General features: G+C 42.1%; 1 protein-coding gene across 2 annotated transcripts in view; it reads left to right on the forward strand.

Annotated features, from left to right (window-relative positions):
- GPR143 (G protein-coupled receptor 143) overlaps window positions 1-26,962 on the forward strand; it is a 372,216-nt gene that overhangs the window by 105,691 nt on the left and 239,563 nt on the right. For both annotated transcript variants that reach the window (XM_086934793.1, XM_086934792.1), the window contains exons 7-8: window positions 10,191-10,308; window positions 18,843-19,098. In XM_086934793.1, coding sequence (XP_086790919.1) covers window positions 10,191-10,308; window positions 18,843-19,098 — 374 coding nt within the window. The remainder of the gene's footprint in view (window positions 1-10,190; window positions 10,309-18,842; window positions 19,099-26,962) is intronic.

Genomic DNA, 26,962 nt, shown 5'->3' on the forward strand with positions numbered 1-26,962 from the left:
AAATATATGAAAGTCAAAATCATTATTTTTACGATTGGAGATTTTCAAAATTAAATTTTTTTGTGAGAGATGAAGTGTTATTCTAGATAGCACATTTGTGCTCCTAATTCATGTTCTCTTTTTGTCGGTGCATACCAGTGCTTCCTTTGAGGCGGCCCCCAGTCATCCCTTCAAGATTCCGTTTGCTAATCATGAATCAAGATAAGGATACTATATATTTATATTTAGTCTCCAATTTCAATGCCTTCACATCTACACAGTGAATTGACATTTTGAGTTTTGCTTTTGTTTGTATGTATACTTTATGAATCTGCTACTATTATTTATTTAGTAAGCAGTCGCTACCCACGGATGTTGCTGTATTCTGCTTTCTCCTGGGCCACTACTCTGAGGCCCCTGGAGTTAAGGCCCTCGGAAGAGGTGTGGCGCAGCAGCCTATCTTATATTGTGTGTAATATAAGTTAAAAATAAAGACTTAAATATTTACAGTGCTTTCTGTTACTTGCTGCGATCTAATTGAATTATAAACATAAAACTCGCTATTCTGTACTGCGCCAAGGCGGGATCAGTTCCGTGACACTCTGGTGTCACTAGCAGACACTTGCAGTCATCACATTAACTAATTAATGTTTCATAATGCAAATGAGTAAATTTGCCACTTAATAGTTTAATTTGCATTTATTTTTCAATTAAGGTCTCTGCATTATTTAATTTGCTGTTGTCCTGAAGGTGAAAAAAACAACCAAGTACTTGTATAATATTTTGTTTGCAAGCATTTGTTCCTGTTTTCTGTACATACATTAACCAGTAAATGTAAGCTAAAAACACTACAAAACGCTTCCACAGCTGTCCTCAAGCCCCATGACAGAAAATAAAGCAAACAAAGACAACAAAAAAACGTGTTGAGAATGAATACAGGCAAGTCCATATAATGTTCTACTTAACCATTTCTGGGCCTTTGCACAATCATGAAATGTGAACAGATGGCCGACCATTTTCACTGTGAAAGATTTCATCCCTAACTTCAATGCTCCATGTAAAGGAAGGGGTCCAAAAACGTGAATAATAAAGAAAGTTGCGCTTCCAGGCAATCTTTATTTACAAGTGCTTACTGAGGCATTTGCGCCTCCCTGGAAATGCCACCAGGGATTCCCAGGGGGGTGCGCCTCACAGTTTGAAGACCTCTGGTCTAAGGGTTATTACAGAAATAAGGTACAATTTCTAAGAACCAATTTGACTTAAATGTAAGGACTCGCTGTACTGTGTGCGCCCACAAAAGCTTTCACTACTGCCAGCAGCTCTTAACCGTTGTTTACTAACACAAATGAGGACATTGGGTAGGTTCCACTGAAGTATTTTTTCCTTCCCAAAGCTCTGACAGTGTCTAGAACATAAATATTGATGAATCTTGGTACCGTTGCTTATTCCTGATGGAGTGCATTTCCAATTATGAATGTGTCTGCTAGTAAAAATCTGCCTGACCACACATCCTCATTAAAATAATTCATTAGACAAAGAAACAGAGGGCATTATCCTCATAATGTAAGCCAATCAGAGATTTGGTCCAAGTTACCAAGCTTAATGCAGAATTTAAACCCATTACACAATCCAAAAGGTGTTTATAACAGGATATGTTCTCAATTCAGAATTTCATTGGTTGTTGAATGGCCTGCATTTCTGCTGCCTTGTTATTTCAGATTTTTTTAAATGTCACCCAATCTTTCAGCCCCTCAAGTAAATGATTGATTCAAAATTATTGATCTGTAATTTTCTATCTTAGTTGCAGTGCCTATCTTGGAATTTAATGAGGCTTGTGTTACGCCGAAGGCGCCGAGAACCACAGTAACACCTGTGCAATACTTTCTGTACTGTAAATGTTTTCTTAATAAAAACATTTGAAATAAAATTTTAAAAAAAAGAAAATCCACCCTCCCTGTAGAAATTAAAAAAGAATGGGCCTAATGCACAGCGTTTTTTTGTGGGTAACTGTGACATATCCTTGGGATAGTTATGACTTATTCCTGAATTTTCCTGAGTATTCCACGCCTATTCATTGATGTACTTCGTGCATTGGACCCAGTACAGCTGCCACTACCAATTTTACTGACGGGATAGACTCTGCAGCCACTCAATAGCCCCAAAAAAACTATGTATAGTTACAGGAAAAGTCCATCTGCTTCATGGTACTCCCCTAAGCTAACAAAACTTAAACAAAAATGCAGGGCCCAAGAACAGAGATGGAGGAGAGTTTACAATCTTGAGGAGAAAAATAAATATAAAGTAGTAATTGCTGAATGTAAAGTGGCAATTATTTGGGAAAAAACAACACTATATAGAAAAAATGAACACTGCTAAATATTCTACAAGATTACTTTTTTAAATTCTTACCACTATCTGAAACTGTGACATTAGTCAAATCTTTACTCCTAATCAAGCCTTCTGAAATAAGTTGGCAACGTTTTTTTAAGCAAAGTTAAAGCATGTTTACAAGGAATTCTCCACTTATCTTCTTGATTTTGCCGTTGCACTATAATGCTGACTGCGCCCTAAACATACTTGATAGTTTTACTCCTCTTACTGAAGACAGAGTAATAAGATGCTTGAGGCATGTGTGCTATAGATACACATGCTTTGCAAATTCCTGTCCTCTAGTGTTGGGTCCGGATGTTTGCAAGCTTTTTTTTCTTTCCTAGTCACAAGGTAAAGTGACTCCTCCTTACGGTGATAGTGTGCATGGTCATTGACTCCATTGTTAGATTGTTATTTCCGCCATTGGGTTCGGACGTGGATTGCTACGCTCCGGTTCGAAACCGTTCTTCGGGTTCCCCTCGACGTGCAATCCTCTCTACCCTGCACGGAATTGTTTCGTAAGTGTTTCCCACTTCTACGTATATTGTTTCAGCAACGGAACAGACGTTTCGATCGGAAAGCTTTGTGGTCGGCCTTTGGGCCTAACCGCGCCGAATCAGCTCTCCGTTGATAGATCAGACTCAGTTTAAATTCTGCTCTGGGTGCCACTTTAAGTACCTTTGCACCAGTTCAAATTAAGTGTGCAACGTGTGCTTGTCTCCGGAGCACAAAGAAGAACACTGAGAGGCTTGCAGATCGTTCCGAAAAAAAAACTCTTTGCGACCGTCGGGCTTGACGTCGAGAGATGCAGTGTCAAAGCATCGAAGTGAATACTCCAGTCAGGAAGACATTGGGGCATCAGCGGAAGAGGAGGAGGGAGTATTCTCCAATCAGGACTCAGACTCGTAGCTCGAGATAGACCTCGAAGCCGAAGAACTGCTGCAGGGACAAGGTGACTTGAGCACCGAAGACCCCTTGCCCCCACAAACGATTTCGAATAAACACTAGGCTTTGGCACCACCTCTGCCTTCTGGCCAAGGTCGGCACTGTGACGACGTTTCCGATTCCCCACCTCCAGGCTTGGCTCTGAAAGACCAAATCAAGCCTTCCGGCACAATACTGAGTCATCAAAAGTCCTCCTTGGAACCGAAGCAATCCGATTCCAAACACAAGTCTGGCTCAGAGCCGAAATCCTCCGTGCGGAAAGACAAACAACCTTCGGAGCCAAAACCTTGCACGCCGAAAGGCCAGCCTACGCCAGCACCAAAAACGCCGGCACTGAAAACTTTGGCACCGAAACAGAAAGACACCTCTTGGGATCTGAATATAGTATATAATATAATAATATAGTATTCACACCAAGCCACCTCTGAAATGCAAGCTTCCTGATGAGGACCCTTCTTACAAGATTTGCATCTACCATCACCACCACCTCCACAGCTTCCTTCTCCGCCTGAGAATCCCTTGCAGATTACACCTCAGGATTCTCCACAATCTCACCATGATGATGACAATGCAGATGATGGGGGGACACATCTCCCAATTGATCCCTGGACAGATTATACAATTGATCCCCCAGCAGATAATGAGTAAGACCTTAACCCAGCTAAGCGATCTCCTCTAGACGACAATGCACCCCATCAAGAACTCATTGCCAGGGCTGCACAATATCGTGTGGCGGCATTACACAAAGAATCACTAGAGGACAATTTTTTGTTAGAAATTTTAGGATCCACACGGTCATCACAAACACTTCTAATTTTTAAAGGCATGATGAGACATGCTGATGACATTTTTAAAGACCCAGTAAAAGCACGCAGATTGACTCCTAGGGTTGACAAAAAATATAAAGCTTCCCCTACAGACCCCATATTTATCAAGGGCAACTTACCATTAGATTCTCTGGTATTGTCTAACGCTCGTAAGTGGGCGAATTCCCAGACATCAGGAAATGCTCCTCTGCCAGATAAGGAATCCAAGTTAGTTGACGCTTCTGGCAAGTGCATGGCTGCAGAAGCTGCGAATCAATGGTGCAGTGCAAATACGCAGGACCTTTTAGCCAGGTACAACAGGGCACACTGGGATGAGGTGGAGCAATAGCTTCAATATCTCCCAGATGAGCATTCAGCTAAGGCTCAGGACTTACTAAATGAAGGTAAACTCATTTCTAATTTCTTTATACTTTGTGCTCTACATGCTGCAGACACCGCGGCTAGAGAGGTTAATACTAGAATCTTGCTGAGGAGACACGCTTGGTAAGAATTTCTGGGTTCAAGTCAGAAGTTCAACAATCCATCCTTAATACACCTTTTCATAAAGAACATCCCTTTCATCCAAGCGTAGATCAAGCGTTAGAGAAGATGAAAAAGGACACTGAATTGGCCAAGTCCATGGGAGTGCTCCAGTCTCTGTCCAACAGAGGCTCTGTTCGTTGCTCCTTTTACAGAGAAGGGTCTGAAGCCCTATCCCCAGACAAGAATACCTCAACATATAAAGGTAACAATAAGTCATCTTCCTCAAGAGCGGTAGCTGCATACTTTCAGAATAGACAACATATGTCACTATTCAGGGTGCCCATAATCAAAGCTTTCATGGAAGGATTACCAAGAGTAATAACACCAAGGATTCCTCCTGCCCCAGTATGGAATCTCAACATTGTTCTCACAAGGCTCATAGAGCCACCTTTTGAACCACTGCACAACTGTCCTTTGCAATTTCTCTCATGAAAGGTTGCTTTCCTCACTGCCATCACATCACTGAGGAGAGTTGATGAGCTACAGGTGTTAACCTTAGAAGAACCCTTCTTTCAGCTACACAAAGACAGGATAGTTCTCTGCACCATCCTTAAATTCCTTCCCAAAGTAGTTTCTACTTTTCATATAAACCAATCGTTTGAGTCACCAGTTTTCTTTACTCAACCTGATTCTGCAGCAGAAAGTTCTCTTTACACGCTTAACGTTAAAAGAGCTTTACTGTACTACATAGATAGGACAAAAGACTTTCGCAAAACAAAACAACTGTTTGTTGCATTTGCTCCACCTCACAGAGGCAATCCTATCTCAAAATTTAGTATTGCCTGATGGATTGTTAAATGCATTCAAACATGCTATGCTACAGCTAAAAGAACTTTCACCATACCGCCTAGAGCACATTCCACTCGCAAAATATGGGCTTCAGTGGCCTTTTTATGTAACATTCCTCTAGCTGACATATGTAAGGCAGCGACATGGTCTGCACCACACTCCTTTACCAAACACTATTGTGTAGATGTGTTAGAACGGCAACAGACTAATGTAGGCCAAGCAGTACTTAAAACACTGTTCCAAACAACTGCAACAGCTACAGGTTAGCCACCGCTTTGGACGTATATTGCTTTGTAGTCTATGCAAAGCATGTGTATCTTTACAGCCCCTGTAAGCACCTGTTCTTGAGATGTAGAGCTATAGATTCACGCCCACCCATCTCCCCGGGTACCTGTAGTAGTTGCAGTTATTCATTATACATTTATACGCATTGACATCTCTATACTACACTTTCTCACTCTATTCTCACCCTTTTGCGGGAAAACAATTTAACAATGGAGTCAATGACCATGCACACTATCACCGAAAGGAGGAGTCATCTTACCGTGTTACAAGTAAAGACTTCTTCAAAGAAAAACAACTTGCAAACATCCGGACCCAACACTAGATGGCAGAAGTATGCAGAGCATGTGAATCTACAACTCTACATGCCAAGAACAGATGTTTACTGGGTAAGTAACATTATCCTTCTGAAGACTACTAAATCAGGTTCTCCTTTAGACCCTTGTCTGCATTATATGTTGCAAATGGTTTCCAGCACGATTTCTGTGCATCTTATTAAATTCCTGAACAGTAATCCTACTTCAGGCTAATTTCCAGTAGCCTAGAAAAAGACGTCAGTGAGTCCTATTCTAGAAAAATCTTCAATTGATCCAGGTGACACAAAATACTTTTGGTTTATCTCCCACTTACCTTTGCCAATGGAAATACTGGGAAAAGCTATAAATGAAGACTTGATGACTTTTCCTGTTGCCAACAATCTCTTGGATCCATCGCAATATGGCTTCAGACACCAGCATTGTACACAATCAGCCTCAGTGGCTGCTACTGAAGAGATTTGAATGTTAGTGGACAAGGAAGGGTGGGCTGGGCCGATTCTTCTCAATCTGTCTGCTGTGTATGATACGGTTAATCATTCTTTGCTTATCAATTGGCTAGAGAGAGACCATCCTTAGCTCTTTTTTATCCAATAGAGAACAGTTTGTTCCTTTTGAGGATTTCACTTTGAATTCGTTTTTTCTTCTCTTTTGGGTACCACTGGGATCATAGTTATCCCCTGCACTTTTCATCAGCTATGTCAACCCCCCCAAGCTAAACGTATTTGGTCCCGTGGTTTCTCTGCGGTCTCTTACACTGACGAGACACAAATAGTTGTGTCAATTTCATCTGATGTCGATGAGGTTGCCAATAAATTAAAAAACTGTATGGTACATATTGTAATCTGGATGCAGATAAATGTCTGAAATTGAACTCCAAGAAAACAGAGGTGATCCTCTTTGGCAACAACATCTCATTCTGGAATACTTCATGATGGCCCCCAATCTTGGCCCTCTTCCATCTCTAGCTCAAGAAGTGAAGAATTTGGGGGCTATATTTGATGGGCAGCTGTTTTTCTGAGCAAATTAATCATATTACCTCCTCTTGTTTTCAGCTACTCAGGATATTTAAAAAAAAAGGTTTTCCGTATATCGTTCTAGATATGGAGAAATGGTAATCGGGGCCCTTGCTCTTTTTATGATTGATTATTACAATGCATTATATCAGGAATTCAGAAACCCCTGCAATTGAAGCTTTAATTATTGCAAAATTCGGCAGCTCGTCTGCTTTTAAAAAATTCCCAAATTCAGCCCCATCTCAAAGAGTATTTTTGGCCTTCATTGGTTACCTGTTTGTGAGAGGGTCACATTTGAGGCTCTGTGTATGGTCGGCAAGACGCTGCACAAAACTCGCCTTCTGTATTTTTAGATCTTTTCTTGGCATGTCTCCAATCATAATCTTGGATCAGGTGTGGCGAAATTAGTGGCCATTCCAAAAAAAAGAAAGCCAGATGGGGAGGCAGAAGCTTTTCCTTCTCAGTATGTAAACTCTGGAACACCATGCCTTTTTCTATGAGATCTCAAAAGAACCAGGTATATTTTAGGAAATTGTTAAAAACCTGACTATATTCACCTCCATACTAAGTTGGTCGTTTTAAGTAGTTTCATAGGACGCAAGCGCAAAGACGCTGCGCCATTTACATGCTTTATTAAATCTTTACTTAATAATAGGTTGAAAGACCAGAAAGCAACCTATTCGGCTGATTATATGTTCCATTCCAATAGTTCTTTCTAATGAGAGCCGTCATTAGTAGAATATTAAGGGATCTTTGTATATGTGCTGATTAGGTTAATAGCAAATTAAACACTATCTGCTGTGCAGTCATATGTGAGAGATTAGAAGAAACATATATCCAAATGTTTCATCATAAAATACACATTAGGAATTTGCTATGACTGTGGGGCATATTAGCAAGCACCTCGTTAAAATTATCACTGTTTTAGCTGCAGGAAACTCCCGCTAAAACGGTGATAAGGGACATGCTAATATGCTTTATAGAATTCCAATAGAAGCCCATGTAAGATGTGCAGGACATCTAACCTGGGCTTCTTTTGGAATTCTATAACGCATATTAGCAATCCCATTATTGCCGTTTTAGTGGCCGTTTCCTGCCGCTAAAACGGCGATAATTTTAACGAGATTCTTGCTAAAATGTCCCTGTGTTTCTTATATTGACAAATATCAGCATCATCAGTTTTTGATACTGCATTCAGAATATATTAATTATCGTTTGCTATACTCTCACCAAGGTTCTTCAATGTATTTATCTTTTTGCTTAATCCTTACCTTTTGAATGCTCTTTAATAGGACCTATGGCCTGCTATTAAATTGATGCATCCTCATGGAGTTCTTTAAAAATGGTACTCTTGACTTACTGGGCCTTATCTTTCAAAAATAGATAGCAAAAGTAGCCCAAGTGATGAGATCCAACTGAAGCTTGTTTGATTCTAGTACCTCTTACCACAGCTCTAGATGTCCATCTTAGTTGCCATCATGTGTTACAGTATGTCCTGATGCTGAACTAATTGTCATAGGTTTCCAATAAATTCATTGTCAAGGCTAATTGAGGGTTTGAGCCTGCAACTGATAAGCTGAGAGGCAATAAGGGCCTCATTACGATGCCGGTCAGACCGGCTTCCATGGTCCTGTAAGAGGCGGCCATACCACTGTGGTCTCTTCTGAAGTGGTTGGTCCGCCTGCCCGATTACAATGTTGGAATCTTGTTGTCCGATCGACTGTTGAAAGAGGGCCAACTCTGACAGCTGTTCCCCGACCGCCAAGATGGCGGTCGGAGAAATACAGCACACATAGGGTAGTCATGGGATCTCCAACCACCGTCCAGATAACTATGATGCTTTCAGACGACTCGATCGTGGCAGTCTGACTGACTGCCTCTAGTCATTTGAAATGAAGGAATTTGAGTGCATATTCACTCCAAACTACTTCTCTCCATTTGCCTCTGCCAAGGACCGTTTCCTCCAGGTCCCCCATTCACCTGGGCAGGTGAACCCCGATGACTATGATCCTGTGGGCGCTGGAATCCAGGTAAGTCCTCCTGCAGTGTGTATCCCCATTGACTGTACTGTGCACATTCCAACACACTCCAGCAATGGGGTACATGGATTTTGAGGCATATCCCCACATATGTCATGCATGTGGGTACAACTCACATGTTTTCAGTGACTTTTGTATGGATTTGTAGCAACATATTTGGGGATATGTGCTCCGCCGTAGGCGCGACTGCTGTGGTAGCTGCGGTCGCATCATACTAAGGCGTGGGGAAGCTTCCCGGCCTCAGAGGCCAGAAAGGGCCTGTGATGATGGAGGTCAGACGGTCGGTCCAACTGGCATCGTAATGAGGCCCTTTGTGTCTTTGTGTGAGATCATCATCATAGGTGGAGGGGAAAAAAACAGGAGCGGTGGATAGGTGAGAAAGAAAGAAGTGGCATGTGGGAGGCAGCAGAAACAAAGATAACATAAAAGGTGGGTTAAGACAGATAGGTATTGGGCAGGAGATTGAGACAGTTAATGGGAAGAATCATGGAGAAGGAGTTTTTTGGATTGGTTTAAAATCAAATACATCAAATTGCTTTTATGCATCACTGAAGGACGGTCAAAAGCACTTGATTTACTTGTTGCTAGTATTAAGGAAAAATATACGAAAACAGGAAGATTTTGTTTATGAAATGGAGAGTATCAGCAGTGAGTTGAAGGACAGGGATTTATGATGAGGGATATCATTTAAAAGGTTGTCTGTCTGCAATAAGTGCCGAGAGGAAACAGTGCACGTGAAACATATTATTTTAATGATTAGTGTCTGATTTATCATTTAGTGATGGTCAGTGTTTAAAATGTTATTAAAGGGTGACAAAATTGCCACGGGCTTCACCAATCCAATTGAATATAATTCTTTACCCAGAAATGCAAAATTCCAAAACCTATAATCTCGGAAGTCCCTAAAGATTATTTACTTTCGCTTTCTTTTGTTTTACTGGATTTATCTGATTAAAATCTGCTGAATATCCATGTGCTCCCTCATATTATAAGGAAATACATTGTCACACACACATATGTTTACAGAAGTCAGAACCAGAACTGTAACTATTTCCTAGGACAAGGGTTAAAAAGTAAATTCTTGCATTTCTTTTATCCTTCCCAAAGCTGGTCATCAAACATCATCAATGAGTGCCTTCTGTTCTACCTTGAAATGCAACCAGATATCTTCGCAAACAGCCTGAAAAATGTGAGAAATGCAGCACTCATCACGTGGTTTATTATGGTAAGACAACTGTAATTTATTTAAGGGTTTTAATGGTAGTATTCCTTACCATGTGGCATAATACTGCATCCTACAAACTTTCCCAAAACTTACAAAAAAATTTAAAAAAGGAATAGGGGCAAGGAATACCTGAAAGTTTGGCTACAAGTGAAGCAGGTCTAACTTAACAGGAATTTAAATTTAACCCACTAAAACCAGATAGGGCTATTCGTAAAAGTAGCTTACAACTGTGAGCAATACCATTTCTAATTTACTCTTACATGTTTGAGTAACTTAACTTCTTTTGGCTATTCACAAAATCCAAGGGTAAAATTACTCAAAAATGAAGACTAACATGTCTCCGCCCACTGAAAAAGGAGGTGAGTCCAAATTTACAATTGTTAATTACTATTGCCAAAACTAAACAATAGTAACTCCCTCACCCAACATGGCCAACAACTGATAATGCAATACCCGCACATAGGGAATAATAGAGAGAGGAACTGAAAATACAACCCCATAGGAAATAATTTCAAATCAAATCAAGTTCTTTAAAATTGATTAAATATAATTTCATGGTAGTACAAAAAATAAGCATATTTATTATTTAATTATAAAATATTTTAGCAACTTTATTTATTTTATATATGAATGTAACATTAATATGGTAAAGTATAGGGAACCTTTACCAATTCTTTACCATGCAGTGCCCTCCTACCTGACTGCGTAGATTTCCCTCTAGTAAAATATAAATAAAAATAAAAACATTTATTAAAGTTGGAAAGGTTAGCAAAAATATTTTAATGTTAAATATTAATGGAAATTTGTTTTTTTAAAATTAATATAACTTAGTTTATCTGTTTATTTTACATTTAGAACTAATGAACAAATCCTAAAGCACTAATAACTGAATTCTGAAATAAATCTTTCATTAATATGAACATATTAAATTACTTTCAAAATATTTTTCTCAGGTTTAAATTGAATATAAAAATCCCAAGGTAAAATACATATTTTTTTTATCTTGCAGTAATAATTCTTAAAAGTGGTCTAGACAATTAATTGAAAGTATTTAACCGTATTTACTAACAGTTATTGTTACATTCAATTTAAATTTGAAAATATATAGAATATTTTAGAATTAAATAAAAGTATGTGCTATTTTATATATGTTTATAAGCATGACATTATAATTGTTTACATTTATAACTATTTTAAATGATGTAATTTAATTTAATATAATGTCCTATGGGGTTTTATTCTAGTTTCCTAACTCCATTGATGTCTGTGGGAAGGTATTGAAGTACCAGTGGTTGGCTACGTGTGATGCTGGAATTAGGCCATCTATGAGCTGGAGTAATTTACTACAGTTTTTGTTCTTTTTTGGCTGCAGTAACTTTAGAAGTGCAGTGCAGTTTTTTAATAGCAATGGGCTTCATCTTTTGAGGGTGGGTACAAGTCCCTTGCTCACCTCCTCTCTAACCTACACTGCATTCCTTCCTGTTCCTCTCCACATTAGTAGTAAGTATTCTCCATTTTCCATCCTTTCCCCAGCCTCTCCCACATTTACTACTAAAATATAGACTTAAGTGTGTGGAGACTCCACAATCAGGACAGAGAACGCAAAATAGAAAAGGGTAGGAGAGGCGGATGTGTAAACTCTGCAAATTGGTCTGTGAATAGCATTTTGTAGTATGTTTTGTAGGACTGCAAAATGTACTACAAAATGCAGTTTGTTAATAGGCCACTATATTCTTTTCCTCCCTGGTTTGGAGTATGGCTGTGTATTATAACTACAAGAGGGAGTGGCCTAGTAGTTGTGTCTTTGGGGAAAATGACAGGGTTTAATTTTGAAATCCCAATGTTATCCGAAAGCTCATATTTCAAAACAATGCCACGTGTCCACTTTTTAATACCAGTTGTTGATGATATGAAAGCATCGATTCCTTTCAAAACACTTGTTACCACTGCACAAAGACTAGCTTACTTTCTTAATTATGGAGGTAAAGCCTTCCATGTAGGGTTGGAGAAACCCTTCCTCCTACAGTTATAGGTTTGTTTGCTTGTAGCCTGCATCTAGATTTTGAAAGTAAGATGTTTTACCAATTATCACGTCCCATATATTAGTGGTGGAGGACTTGTGCTGTGCATGTGATGTTCATTGTACATCAGAAAAAGCACAATACAAATATCCCCTTTGAGACTATAAACATTACAATTGCTATATAAAAATTAAATGTTTAGTACAGCAATTATGCATCCAAGTAGATGGGGTCTGATTTATTATTTAAATTTGTTTTTGATTTATTACACAGCCTATGCTTTGAGAAAGCCTGAGCAATATATGCAAATGGGAGAAAAAACGTTGGATTATTGTTCTAAATGTATAACAACTTTAATATTTAATAAACTATATTTTTGAAGGACAGATATTTTATCATATTGTTGCAAGACAGATAAAACCAAATACACATGTGTGTTTGCAATGTTATATTCACTAAGCTGTGTCTATTCCTGTGATAATGTTAAGAATCTTGATAAATGTTGAAGTATGTACCTACCACATTTTAAACAGGATAAAAGTAGTGAACCTCGTGAGAGAAGAAAACCAGATTGTATTGCGGTAAATCAAGTGTCTGAATATCACATTTAAGACGTATTTAAGATTTACCGAATAGGCATACTTCTTTTGTCTCCCAGTTTATTGTTACAGTTTGCTGATAACTTGACAAATAGATATCAAATTACTTGAGTGTAGCAGCAACAATGGGCTGATATGTTCACTTCCTTTGGGGTTGGATCTTTGTACTTGAAAGGGGGTCTTCTGGCACAATTGCTTTGGAGCTCAAAGATACAAGGGCAAACATTAGGCTCAAACTGTTTGAGATTTCTGGATCCTGCAAGCAGAGCCAGGAAGGTTCCAACATCAATGGACATATGTGGTGCTTAGGAAAATGTTTCACAACACCTAGACACTGGGACTGGTGATGGACCCATGCTTGCACTTCTCCAAGCAAACACTATTAGGCATTGTGAAAAATCTAGAGTTGGGTCATGAGTCATACAGAAGTAAAATAGGCCACAAGCAAATATTTGCATAGGGAGGAAGTGTGCTGTCCAGGCATTGCCCACAGTCATCACATCTGACTTGAAGAGTGGTGCTTTTTGGGCAGCTATCCTCCATTCTTTAGTTATAGGTAGAAAGAATTTCTTATTCCTCTTGTGTTCACGTATGTGGACTTCTTGGGCTGACTTGGGTAAATCAGAGAACTATGAAGAGAAACATCATAGCAGGTCAGCAGACCTTGTGATTAGCCCTAGCCATGCGGACCTTGGCTGCAAGCAATTCTGTAATTAGGAAGCACTGTCATGTTGTCCACGAAGGTCTGTGTAAATGCAAGTTTTTCAGGTGCTTGAAACTGGGTCTGTTTCATATGCCTTATGAATATAGAGGACACATATACAGAATAGCCTTGATGAAGTCATAGGGATACTCCCAAAGACGACGAAACATGTGTTGCCGAAAGAAGAAAAAAATCTGAAAATAAAACTACAATAAAAATCAAGACAAGAAGCTCTCTGTGCCCAATATATATTTCATGTTTTGAATGAACTTGTTGGTAGTAATTGTGTGTGCTTCATGATGTAAAACATTGGTGATCATTCTCAGGATTGTAATTAGAGGAGTTGGGTGTATCTTCCCATCATTTGAAAGCACCACGGGTTACAACCCTGTTCATATACAACTGTATGAGATGGTTTTATAAGCGCCCGAGACCTCACAAACACCCGATTCTACGAATGAATGCACATAAATACATTTGTGATCATCTAAAGGCAACCCTTTGGACAGGTGTATTTTATTGTTTTGTAATTGCATATATATGGGGGCGTGGCCAGCATCCAGACATGGCAGATGGCGTCTGCGCCCCGTAATCCAGCCAAAGTTGCACTTTCTCTGGTGCCATCGACTGCCGGAGGAGAGGTAGGGATATCCAGGGGAAAACAGAGAGGCGGCGACGCCTGGCATCGAGACTGTGAGGCACCTCTGAGATAAGCAAGACCACTCAGTCGGCTGACTTCAGGAATCAGTACTTGCCTGTGCCCCTGAGAGTGCGCCGGAAACTCTGGACTTCCACTGCAGGCCACATCTGGCTGCGGGGCGGACAAGAGGCAGCCTGGAGGCTGGTGAGTCTGTCCTCGGCAGCCCGGAGATAAGGAGGGACAGGATGGAGGACATGGTTCCCTACTTAAGGGCCGGCCCCGGGGAAAGCAGGTGTGCTGCGGGCTCTTGACCCCCAGAAGAGCAGAACATGACTGGTGGCACACAATAGGAGAAAGCACCTGGCAGAGCAACCGGATGTAGTGGGAGACCAGGATATCGCTGCAGGCGCCCTCTGCACAGCATGGCCCACTCAGCTGGAAAACACAAGGCCAGGTCTTGGTAAAGGTCTAAGAGATGTGGTGGAGCCCTCCATGACCCGCCTGAGGGTGGAAGCGGAGGCTTGGGGTCCTCCTTTGCATTGCATCTCCCCAGCCCTTTTCCCCTGACCTGCCCCTGGTTCTCCCACTCAGTCTAAGTGTAATAGAGGGCTTTGCAGAGAGAGAGCAGAATGGTGGGCGGAGCACATTAAAGGCTGGCTGGCCATAGGGAGGACCACACACAATGAGCTCCTTGTCCCCCTGGGGGGGGCTATGGTAGACCGGTGGTGTAGTGTTAGACCCCTGGTGCTGGCCCTGACACAGTGTCCTACCTGAGACTGGAGGCCGGTAGCGCTAAACAGACAGCGCTGTGTGGGCGCGTAGGCCCAGCACCCACGGTGGTCTGGGAGTAAAGAAGACTCCTGGAAGTGGATACCAAGTGGTGGGGTCAGCCCCAAGAAATAGTATGCTGGTGATACCTCAGAGCTTGTCGCCTCCGTAGCCACCCTCCCCAGGCTTAGCATTGAGATCTCTCCCTGATAGCGGTACAACAGGGCCGGCAGTGCCGGGAACACGTAGGAGGGCCCAAGGGAGGAGCACAGGTGGAAAAGATCCAGGGCCCAGGTGGGGTGACCGACAGGCCTGGTGACTTTACCTGAGGGTGCTGGTCTACTACTGACACCCTTGGGCCTCTACGGTGGCACCCTGAACAAGCTAGATCGACAGCCCTCGGATTGTGGCCTTAGGGGGTGCAGGACAAGCAAAGACTGGGGGAAATCCCCCTAGGGGCCCTCTAATTATGACACTGCTCCGGCTAATGGTGGTCCATTGGGTGGGCCCGTAGTACTGCAGCACAATCACAGATCTTGGAGAGCGTAACCACTTACTTGTGATTGTACAGACAATCATGGGGTGCACCAGGACCAAAACAGACAGGTAAGTCTTGCCAGCTCAATCACAGTCACCCCCATTGGACAGCTCACCAGTTAAGACCATGGATACTGATGTGGTCTTCTCTGGAGCGATGCCCCCACAGGATAAACTAGACATAATCCTACAGGAAATAAAAGAATTGTGTCAGGTGAAGGAGCAGCAACTAGGGACCATCACCACAAATGTGAGCCTGTTAAGGATGACCATTGCAAATAATCCAACAGGGTCAAAGCAGATGAACTGACGCTCTCAACAATGGCCTCAGACAATGAACAACTCAATACACAAGTGATACAGCTGTGACATCCAGTGGATCTATTGCAGGTTTGGGTGAAGGATGCGGGTTGAAGAGCTTGTCACAATAACGTCTGCATCATTGGATTTCCAGAGGGCAAAGAAGGAACAAGATCCACCCAGTTCATAGAGGAATGGCTCAGGACGACAATGGCTCCCACAGGGCTTTCGGACATGTTTGTAGTTGAGAGGGCCCATAGGGTCCCTCCCAAGAAACCAAACCCTGACACACCTAGCTGGACTGGCTAGTCGCACACCGATAGCAGATGCACCTGGTTATATAAGTTTGAAATGTTACGCTTATTGTTACAGGTTTAGTCGAACGACTTATAATCGCTGGAATGATTATTTAGGGAAAGCTTTTATAAACACTATTGAAGTGGGTCACCACAATCATGGGGGGGAGTGCTGTCTACAGGCGCGTTGCGCTCAGATGTGTATCCAATCTTACAGGCAGCTGGTAGGGCTCTGTGACAAAGAAATGTAAATTAGTAACTCGGAATTTACGGGGTATGGGAACCATACAAAAAGGCATAGGACCTTAGCCCAGCTGCACTGGCTTCAGGTCCATATTGCCTTTCTCCATCTGGTTGCCACTGAGACCTCCAAATTACATAAGCGTTGGCAAGGCCAACCATTTCATACCTCCTTCTCGGCCTTTGCACATGGAGAAGTGGTGTGGTTAAATGAGGTGTGCCATCTGGGCTACAGGACTCGAGGGTTGTTACACAAGGCTGATATGTGCTATTGAGAGGTACCCTGGATAGGGACATGATAGTTCTCAGGTGTATCTACACACTTAATACTGAACAAGAAGCTTTTTTCACACACTTGTCAACTGTGGTAGGTTATTTGGTTCTTGGGGACGACCTTAATGCAGTACTAGACGTGACGCTTCATATATCGCCCCCCACCAGCTGCCTGGGACTGCGCCTGTCCCAGGTAGTGGGACCTGCTTGATGGTTGTCACATCCTGGGCTTTGCTTCAAAGAGTCCTTGTTCAAATATGATAGAGCTTTTCTAGCTGTATAAATGGTGGCCTGCACTCCAGTGTTATCAAAATGTTTCACTTTTCAAATTTTGACACATGCTCAACGGCAAGATTTTGGTGTGCTGTCTTGGAAAATGCCCCGCCCCATGGACCATTGCTAATGATTCATTCTAAAGCTGGTGCATAAACTTGCACCAGGCCCAGGATGTGACAACCATCAATCAAGAGGCAAACGTGAACCAATGTATCAACACTTCATCCATTTAAACCCACATTTAATCATTTCTTTGACTTATTTCTTCTTCAAGGTTTTTGTCCAAAAGTCATGAATCCGATATTCAAATGCTTATAAAGGGCTCCTCCAGGTATTTCTGTTCAGCATGTCGAAATTCACAATTCGTACGTTAACGTGAAGTTTTAAACTCAATACATTTCGGGCGTTTAACCCTTCAACTGTGATATAAAAAAGGTACATCTGTACTGCAGAAACCAAAAACCTTCCATTAATAAGCAATCGAGCCTTTTCATTATACTCCGAAAAATATCACCATGTGAGTTCCATTAAACAACTGACGGATAATGCGTGAGAACCGCACACACCCCATTAAAAGCAACTGAACTTCAAAACTGAACAAAAATACCACAACCTTAATAAACAATATATTCATTGTGCTTTAATAAGCATGCCTCATGTAAAACTCGTGACAATCCACCCTTAATGTGATCATGCTGAAATAAGTGTCTATCGTGCCATTAAATCGAAGTATGAACACCAACCTTAGAAATAACATAGGCTCCCACAGGTGATCTTAACGAAACATATCGCCTCTTAATAAACTCAGGGGCATATTTACAAGGGCTTTATCTCTGCTTTTTTGGCTTAAAAAGCCAAAAAAGTGGAGATAAAACCAGCGCCCTATTTACAAGAGCGTGCTAACATGCATAATCGCATGTTAGCACCCTTTTTCCCAACGCCTCCCTTTGCATCTCCAATGAGATGCAAAGTGGGCGTTACTGGGCGTACTCTGGATGGACTACCTTGCAAATATTGCTGATGTTCACATCGCGATATTTACAAGGCAGCCCACATGATGTTAGCACACGTTAGACAAAATCTAACGTCTGCTAAAATCCTGACTTAGCCATCCCTAAAATAGGGGGTAGATTATGCTGATACAACCCTATGGGTCGTATCAGCAAGCTCATCGCCGTTTTGCAGGGACCATCGGTGGAAAACCAGCAATGTTCCATGCAATAGGGCGATAACCTCACTATCTCTGGAATTTTTATCGCCCTGGAGAAACGCGGTTAATAACGCGCTTCCAGGGCGATAAATGCCCGAGATAGCCTGCAATAATATTATTATCGCTAAGCACAGCCAGCGATAATTATCGCTGGCCGTTGATAATATTCCTCTCAGCATCCTCCAAAACAAGTGCAACAACTACAGGCTTATTTATTTAGAAGCCCCTTGCGTGACTTTTGCGTCATTTTTAACATGGGAAAAGTGACGTGCGGGTGGCTTGTAAATAAACCCCTACTTTTTTATGGTAACGCAAAGTAAGTGCAAATCACGTGACCCATACCACGTGCACCATGGAAACAATTGTATGTACCAGTGTGGAGCTTGTTTTGGGTTTATTTTCTTTTTCAAAAAAATGTTTTGCAGGTCATTCTTTTTTTAAGCGGATTGTACGTATTTTGTTTGTTTTTATTGTCACAAGTTTTACATGAGGCATGCTTATTAAAGCTCAATGAATATGTTGTTTATTAAGGTTGTGGCACTCCATCCGTTTTTACATTCAATTGCTTTTAATGGGGAATGTTCGGTAAATGATTACATATACATGAGTAAATAATTTTCCTTCGGGATAACATGGTGGGCTAAGCTCTACTCTTTCCCTTTCCCCCGCAGGGAATATTAAACCCAATGCAGGGTTTTCTCTTCACACTAGCTTTCTACGGCTGGACTGGATTTGATGTGGATCTAAACTTTCGAAAGAAAGAAATCCAGTGGGAATCAATGTCCACCTCCACAGCTCAAGAAAATGGCTTCATTTCTCCTGCTGGTTCATCTCTCAACTACCCGGGCTACATCCAGAACCCGAGAAAGACGGCAGAGCTGGGGAACGGCCAGCAGACCGACGAGGCTGTGAGCATTTTGTCTGAAGGTAACAGAACCAGTGCTGCTGTCATACTAAACAGAAACTCCCCTGTCTACCAGGGCTTATAGAATTGAAAGTGACACTATCCTGTGCAAGGACCTTATTAAGTTTACAGCTGGGCTGTGTTTTTGTATCTTGGATGACACCATTTCACTCATCACTTGTGATAAGTTATTTATTGCGATGTGAGCTGATACCAGTTTCCCGGTGGATCAAATTTTCTATGAGAAATAAATGATTTGTTAAGACATCAACATGGTGCCCCATCTGAAGTTGTTTTTTTTTATTGCTATGAGGTCCAATGATTTAATGCTGCTTGATACTGTGAAACTTGGCAGCCACCGGATCCTTCTCTTCTCGTTGCCTTGGATTTATGTCAGGCCCTGGTTACATTTGGATTTGTAGAGATTGTGAGAATTTTGCCTCCTACTTTTGAAATCAGAAGGATTATTTTCATTATGATGCTTAGTGTCCTGTTTTATAGAAATGCAACTGGTTGTGTTTTCTTACTAATAAAAATGAAAATAATTCTCTCTTATCTGCCGAAATTCCACTTGCACTATTCGCACTTGCCAGATATTGGCTCCATGGCTGACTTTCAAAGCAGTAATCGATTAAACATCTTGTGCTCTTCAAAAAATCTACCAAAGATACAAAATTGAAACACTAAGACCTGTGGCCTGTTGTCATGGTATGTTCAGGCTGCAGTAACTGCAAACATCTATTTTACTTTGTAAATCATTTTCAGGGTTAGAAACATTTCAAGGTCGAGATATTTCAGTGTACCACCCAGGGGAAAATACTTTCCAGAATCTCCCTTTCTATGCCTTTGGATTTTGAAAAATAAAATGGCCTCTGTAGATTTCTTAAAATGTGGCTCAGCACACTCTGCTGTAACCACTTGACTAATACTTGAGATGTAAATTTGTTGATCTAAAACACACTGAACAGGAACTCTCTTCATCTGACTCTTGTTGCAGTGAAAATTTGCCTCTCTGAACCAATGTCAAGAATTGTGTAGGAGCAGGGTGTGGGCTACTGGAAGTTGCGCAGGGGGGCTTTCATGTGAGCTTTGCAGGAGATCCCCCTGTCCGAGCCCCAAAATATGCCACTGGAGAATGTAGCGGAGAGGTATCCCAGAAAGGTGTAGCTAAGAACCCAGGGAGCTAGCCGAGCGCATGTAAGGGAGTAGAGAACTCAAAGCGCTGAAGTGCAAGCCGCTGATCTCCAATGTGGCCTTTGAAAATTAGGCTGATGTAAAGTTTGGCGGGTAATCCCAAAGCAAGAGTAGTTCTGTCTAAAGATAGCTGCACAGGTGCTAGTTTCACAAGGTAATAGTGGTTTGCACTCACCCCTCTAATAGTCAAACTACTCCAAAACCAGTGAGAGGAGTTGGCCTAACAGCTAGGGCGTTCAACACCTCGAATCTGGGGAACTGGGTTAGAGTCTCGGCAATGACGCTGAATATCCTGTGATTCTGAGCAAATCAATTAATCTCCCCGTGCCTAACAAAAATTAATGTGTCCTCATGTAATGCAACTGTTGCTATGTAAAGCGTTCTGATACCCGAGACAGGTCAAAATTGTGCTATATAAAACTCTGTAAAAAATACATTAAAACAGTAATAACACACAAAAGGGAGTGCCTTAAGAGTCCAACAATTGTGTTGTGGAGTTTGTTCCCTTTGTTTTTTCTCCCCTCCTTTCATGAAGTGCACATAGTTCAATGGTGTCATTATCAATGTACTCTTCTCCAATATCAAAATAACATGGGAGCCACGGTATGGAGTCTGAAAACAATTCTCTTTATTACTCTTCAGTACATCAAAGAAACAGCCCCACCAACACATTTCATCCTCCGAGAGGACTTTATCAGGGTTTATGTATTTCTTTACAGCAATATCACATCAAAGTCTAAGTGTAAAATGGATCAGTTCTCCCTGCAATTCTTGGGACACTCGCACTTCTCCTATATTGCTGTAGGGAAATACCAGGTGACCATATATAAATATCCCAGCATAATATCCACACCCAATTGGATTCTGTAAGCTCAGACCATACTTCATACCATGGCTCCCATGTTATTTTGATATTGGAGAAGAGTCCGTTGATAGCCGGATCGGGGCCTTCACCCAATGAAGCTGAGAAGGCACCTGTGAGTCCCTGAGAGTGGGATCCTGGAGGGAATGAGTCTGTGATTCTGCGTAACGGAGGCACCTGACTGGAGCATCTGCAACTTGATAGATAGTACTTAATGATGCATGTGTGAAGGGTCTTACTGCTCCATGGCGTTCCATCTCTGCACAACTAGGGTTCCTTACCGAGTCTTCCTGAGCAGAGTACATTGGGTGGTGAGGAGCAGCAGCTACAAGAGAGAGCTGCTGCACTGCGGCATGTAAGGAGAGATACATTTTCCATTTTCACTTAAAGCCAATAGCAAAAACAACGGTGCACAAAAAGTTTGCTGCAGGACTTCAAGAGGCCCAACTGCTCAACCGCTAACTTATGAGCACACTACCGCAGGGATCACAGTTTTCTCACTGTAACACTGATTAGCCCTGTCCCTCAAAGCCTGGGATACCGGGTGGTGAAATTTCCACAAGACACTTGGGACAAGAATTTGAAGTGCCCTGTGGTCAATGCCACCAAAGACAAATGCACAGAGACCTCAATCCACCTACTGGCGACATACGGATGAATGAAGCAATATATCCGATAAAGCAAAAATTAGCATGGTTGCGAACTTGGCCTCTATTATACAAGGAAGGTCCCTTGGTGAACTACATGACAAAATCTCCAATAATGGCCATCACACAAAATCAGGCCTTGAAATCGGACATGACATAGACTCTATCAGATCTGATTAGAACCTGTAAAGGATGGGAGAATGAGAATCCACTGATGAGGATAACTTAGTGGCCATGAGCTAAGAGCTAGAAAATACGCAAGACCAGCAGACCAAGATGAGAGAGTATTATGAACTGTCGTACAAATGTACAGACCTAGTTGAACTCTGCCGGTGTGATAATATCCAGATTCAACTTGTGTGGAAGTATGTAAGTCGGATGATGTTCAAAACTGTCAACTATTTAATTTTATTCTGAGGAGGACCCTGAAATGCTATTGACACTGTTAGAGCTCATAAGGTGGGAGCACTCATCGAAGCATGGGGGGTCGTCCCACAGACATTATCGCTAAATAGGCATCCTCATCCAGGCAGAGGAGAAAGTACAAGAGATTTTGAGTGCAGTTACTGACGTATCGCAGACAGAAACTTTGGAGGAGGAATAAAGCAATGCAGGAACCAAACCCAAATCAACAATTAAAACTAGACGGAAATAAAAAGATGTCTAAGTGTCTTGAAGGAGCACATACGATGACCTATGTCTGAGAATGTCATACACTAGTGATCTTGGGGCAAGTGAACATAGTCTTAGTGATCCCTGCTCCTAGTACCAGATACATACAGCTGCAGCTGAACCTCTCACGTAGATGTAAAAGTATGACATTACATATGACACTTGAGGTTTGCTGGGGTGGGACTGAGTGGGGAATGGGGAGAAGCCGGCTGCAACACGTATCACCATTGTTGGAAGACTTTGGACTCCTACTCTTTTTGAGTGCAGAAGAAGGCAAATAAGATGGGAGAAGGGAAGTTGGGGAGAGTTAATGAGTTTGACGTTTGTGTGGGTGCAGAGGCAGTGAACACTGACTCAGATGCTTTTAGATGTTGGAAACTCACTTGTGACCTTTGAAATTACAACCTCATATTGAAAGAATACACCTCTAAAGACTATATGGTGAGATAGTGTTGTGGAATGTGCAGAGATAGAACTCCACAGTAAAGTGGCATAAAATCTGGAAGAAGGTGTATAGGGTCCTCCTGTATATAATATGCATTCAAGAGACACGCTAAAAAAATCTTCAGATGTCAATCTCATGCGGCACAAGCTATAGCCCAGGCTTATTTTTCAGCTACTGGCAAGTAAAGAAGTGGAGTTATGATAGGGATACAAAGTGATTTCTCACTAGAAAAGATTAAGAGATTTTCAAGGTGGGGGTCGTTTATTATATTTAGAGGGACTAAGACCAGAGGTACAATTGAGCATACTTAATATCTACCTACGTCTCAAGCTTGGCTCAGGACACTTTCCTCACAGACATGCTGGGCAAAATACAGGAGTGGAACCCGTGTGAGCTGCTCTGAAAATGCAGAAGATGACCTCATTGTGGCCCCAGATACTAAGCTATTTAGATACCCCCGAAAGATACTTCCATAGCACTATATCATTGTCCCCTCTTGGGGAATTTATTAATCAGGACTCATAGATATATGGTGAGATAAAAATCCAGGAGGAAGAGATTTTACTTTCTTCTATGTCCACTGATTTGCTAATGAATAAACCTAATCTGGCGTACTCAAGTATGGGGGAAGAACACCCGTACTATATCTCATGGGTTGATAGCAATCTTGGACCATTCAATGCAGATGTGTGAGGGAGAATTGTCTGTCATCTCCTGCAGGAGGGGGCTCTGGTGATTCAATAAAGCCCTGACCACATTTTCGGTTGCTAAGGAAGGTGACCACAAACTATTTTCGAGAGAATAATACTGGAGAGGTCCCCCAGGTGTACTATTTGATGCCTGTAAAGCAGTTGCTAGGGAGAGTGTATTAAGGAAGAGGGCTAGGCAACAACATATATAAGCTGCATCATAAGACTTTCGAAGCTGAGATCCAAAAACAGAAGAAGATTTTAAAACAATAGGGTTGTGCAATCTATATGAGCTTTAACTAGAGTGAGAGGTTATTTCAGTCTCCTGACCATGGAGAGATTGCAAAAAGCTCTGCCGTGCCTAAAGCAAACATTTTACGAAAAGGTCATGAAGGCATACTCTATGCTGGCTAGGAGGTTCAGAAAAGCGAAGGTGTTGGGCCGGATCACTGCTTTCTGGAGAGATTCAGAGATCTACTTGACTAATCCAGTATGCCTACAGGAGGTAGACGATTTCATTGACACAGCAGATCTGCCAAGATTGTCCAGAACTAACAGTGTAGCCCTAGATGAACTGGTAACTTGAAACAAGTTATGAAGTAGTGAAGTAGTGTGGCTCACTGGTTAGAGGCGGCAGACCCGAGAGCAGAGGACAGCCTGGGACCAGGGTTCGATTCCCGACGCGGCAGGTTTCTGGACCAGGGTCAGCGGACTCGATAATTCTCTCGCCTCGGTGCCCACTCTGATCAGCGATCACACTCGGCAACTCTGGGCACTAGCTTGTCTCATCTTCACTAACGGCCCCACCAGACCGCCGGGGATGCCTGGTCTCACCCTGGAGATACCCATTAAGGGACCATCTCTCAGGGAAGCCAGGAAGGGTTTCGCAGCGGTCGAAGCGCGGAGGTACCCCTTCGGGAGTGATTCCAGCGCTATATAAGCACATAATTAATTAATTAATTAATTAAGGCCATAACTGATCTTCATCTCAACATATCTCCAGGCCCTAATGGCCAAACAAATGCGATCTATAAATACTTTTATGTCAGAGCTGACTCAGTGCCTTGTTACCACATTTAACTACTTCTTTCAAACAGGCATGGTAAAATCCATGAAGACTGAGGCTATCATTTGGCTAATACACAAAGAGGATACATCGCCAGATCTCTGTGATTCGTATCAACCTTTAGGTCCCCGTGAATTCTGATGCTAAGATCCTTACAAATGTATTGACAAAGCGATTGGTGCCCTATATGTCATATCTTATCTATCCAGACCAATCAGGTTTAGTCCCAGCATCAAGCAGCTGACCATATAGAATGCCTGCTCCACTTCATAGAAAAAGCATCCTGTAGAGGGATCCCCCTTACGATCTTTGTATTGGATTGTGTCTTCCTCTACAAAGTAATCAAAAAACTTAAGGCCTGGATGAAATATGCTGAAATGGATAGCAGACAACTATACAAACCAGTCAGTAAAAATTATGGTTAATGGGACTGAATCTGAACCAATGTACTTACAAAGAGGCACTCGACAGTGATGCCCTTTGCCATCCCTGCTCTTTATTTTGACCTTAAGACCCTTAGTCACACATGTTAGGCAACATTCTGGGGTCAAAGGTATGCTTTTCAGAGATGAACAGCTCTAGAAACACTTGTTTGCTTATGATATACTGCTAACAGTGGTAGATCTCCTCTCAATACTATGGTAAGCGTTCAGGCTTTAAGGTCAGCATAACAAAATTAAAGGTAATGGGTGGGAGTAGGTCTGCCGCTGTCAGACAAAGTGGCCCTAACAAAAAAAGGCTGTTTAATTGGTCCAATGAAAAACTTAAATCTAGGAATTAACATGTCCTAAAAATGTGGAACCTCTATTCAGTGAGCTACCCTTGACTGTTCAGTGACATTACCACCTACATGCTTCAATGGTACAATCTGTAAATGTCATGGCTTTGTAAGGTAGCTGCTGTCAAGATGAATTTTCTGCCCCATTTATTGTATATCTTTCAAGCACTGCCAGTTAGAATCCATGATTTAGAATTGGAAACACTACAGAGTGCAATTGATTCCTTTATTTGGGTGGGGAAGAAAGGTTGAATAGAGCGGAAGGTATTACATGCACACAGACAATTGGAGGGCTGAGACTCCCATATATAATGGTCGTGGGTGCACTTCCATGATACTTGTGACCATTCAATTTTAAATTGTCCATCCTCCCAAAAAATTCTGGGGAAATTTTTGACGATTAGGCCATTAGGTGCAATTTTGGCTTTAAAATATTCTGCCATCATAGTCTTGTGGATTGTTACCCTTATCCATTCTCGTTTGAGGTCGGACAGGGATTGCCACTCGGTTGTGTTGCTACCCGTTGCTGGTTCGATGTCAATGCCAAACAAGGAGGGTGTCCTCATAATTGCTGCTGCATCCTCCTCACCAAAACTCAGTCCTTGACCCTCCATAATGGTGTGATCAAGGGGGGCTGGTCCAGGTGAGTTGGAGTCCTTCACAGAAGGTAGGGAAAGGGAAAAGAAAAAGGGGTCCAACACCAAAATCGGGTGTGGACACAGTGGGGCCCAACACAATGGTGTGGGCTTGATTGGTAGGGGGATTTGAACAATCTAACCCGCCGAGAGGGAACTCCCATGGTGTGGCACCGTGCAGAAGTTTTTATCAAAAAGGAGGCAGGAAAATTGATCACTTGATCAACGGACACTGATTACCACTCAGAGTGGTGGAAGGTCCAGTAACAGCTTGTGTCCGTATCTAGTACAGAGGATGCTAGAAAAGGGGTTGCTGCACTGTTCCTGTGTAGAAGTTGGGGAGGTTTAGCTGGCATGACCAAAGGTGTTCGAATGACACCTTGGGGCATCCATTATGTTGGATGTAATTGCCTCACACACCCAGAAGGATGTCATGCTTCATCAATGGCGTTTGCTCCTCGTCGGGGAGGCGGTGCAATCCCTGACGGGCTCACCTCAAGAGGGGCTCTTTGGCGGAGATCTTTTATCCAACAGCCTTATGGTGAAGTGGGGGGGTGTGGGCAGGATGGTGTGTTATGATGGTATGATTGTTAAAATGTAGCAAGGGGTACCGGAATTCACTTTATTCTGGGGGTCCCCTGGCTGCAATTAAAACGTGGGACTAGCTCGCTAGGTGTCAACAGGTTAGGTTGACTTCGAGGGATTACATATACACCATGAGTCGAATCCTTTCCGGGACAACATCAAAATGTGGAAACGCTTCATTGATGACATCATAATTTTGTGGAAAGGCCCCCCAACCTCTCAAGAAGCTTTCCTTGATTGGGTTAACACATTGAACCCTTACCTACACTTCACCATGGCCTCCTCACCTAATGAGATCTCCTTCCTTGACCTAA

This window comes from Lissotriton vulgaris, chromosome 8, assembly GCF_964263255.1.
Source record: "Lissotriton vulgaris chromosome 8, aLisVul1.2, whole genome shotgun sequence".
In the NCBI taxonomy this organism is placed as follows: Eukaryota; Metazoa; Chordata; class Amphibia; order Caudata; family Salamandridae; genus Lissotriton; species Lissotriton vulgaris.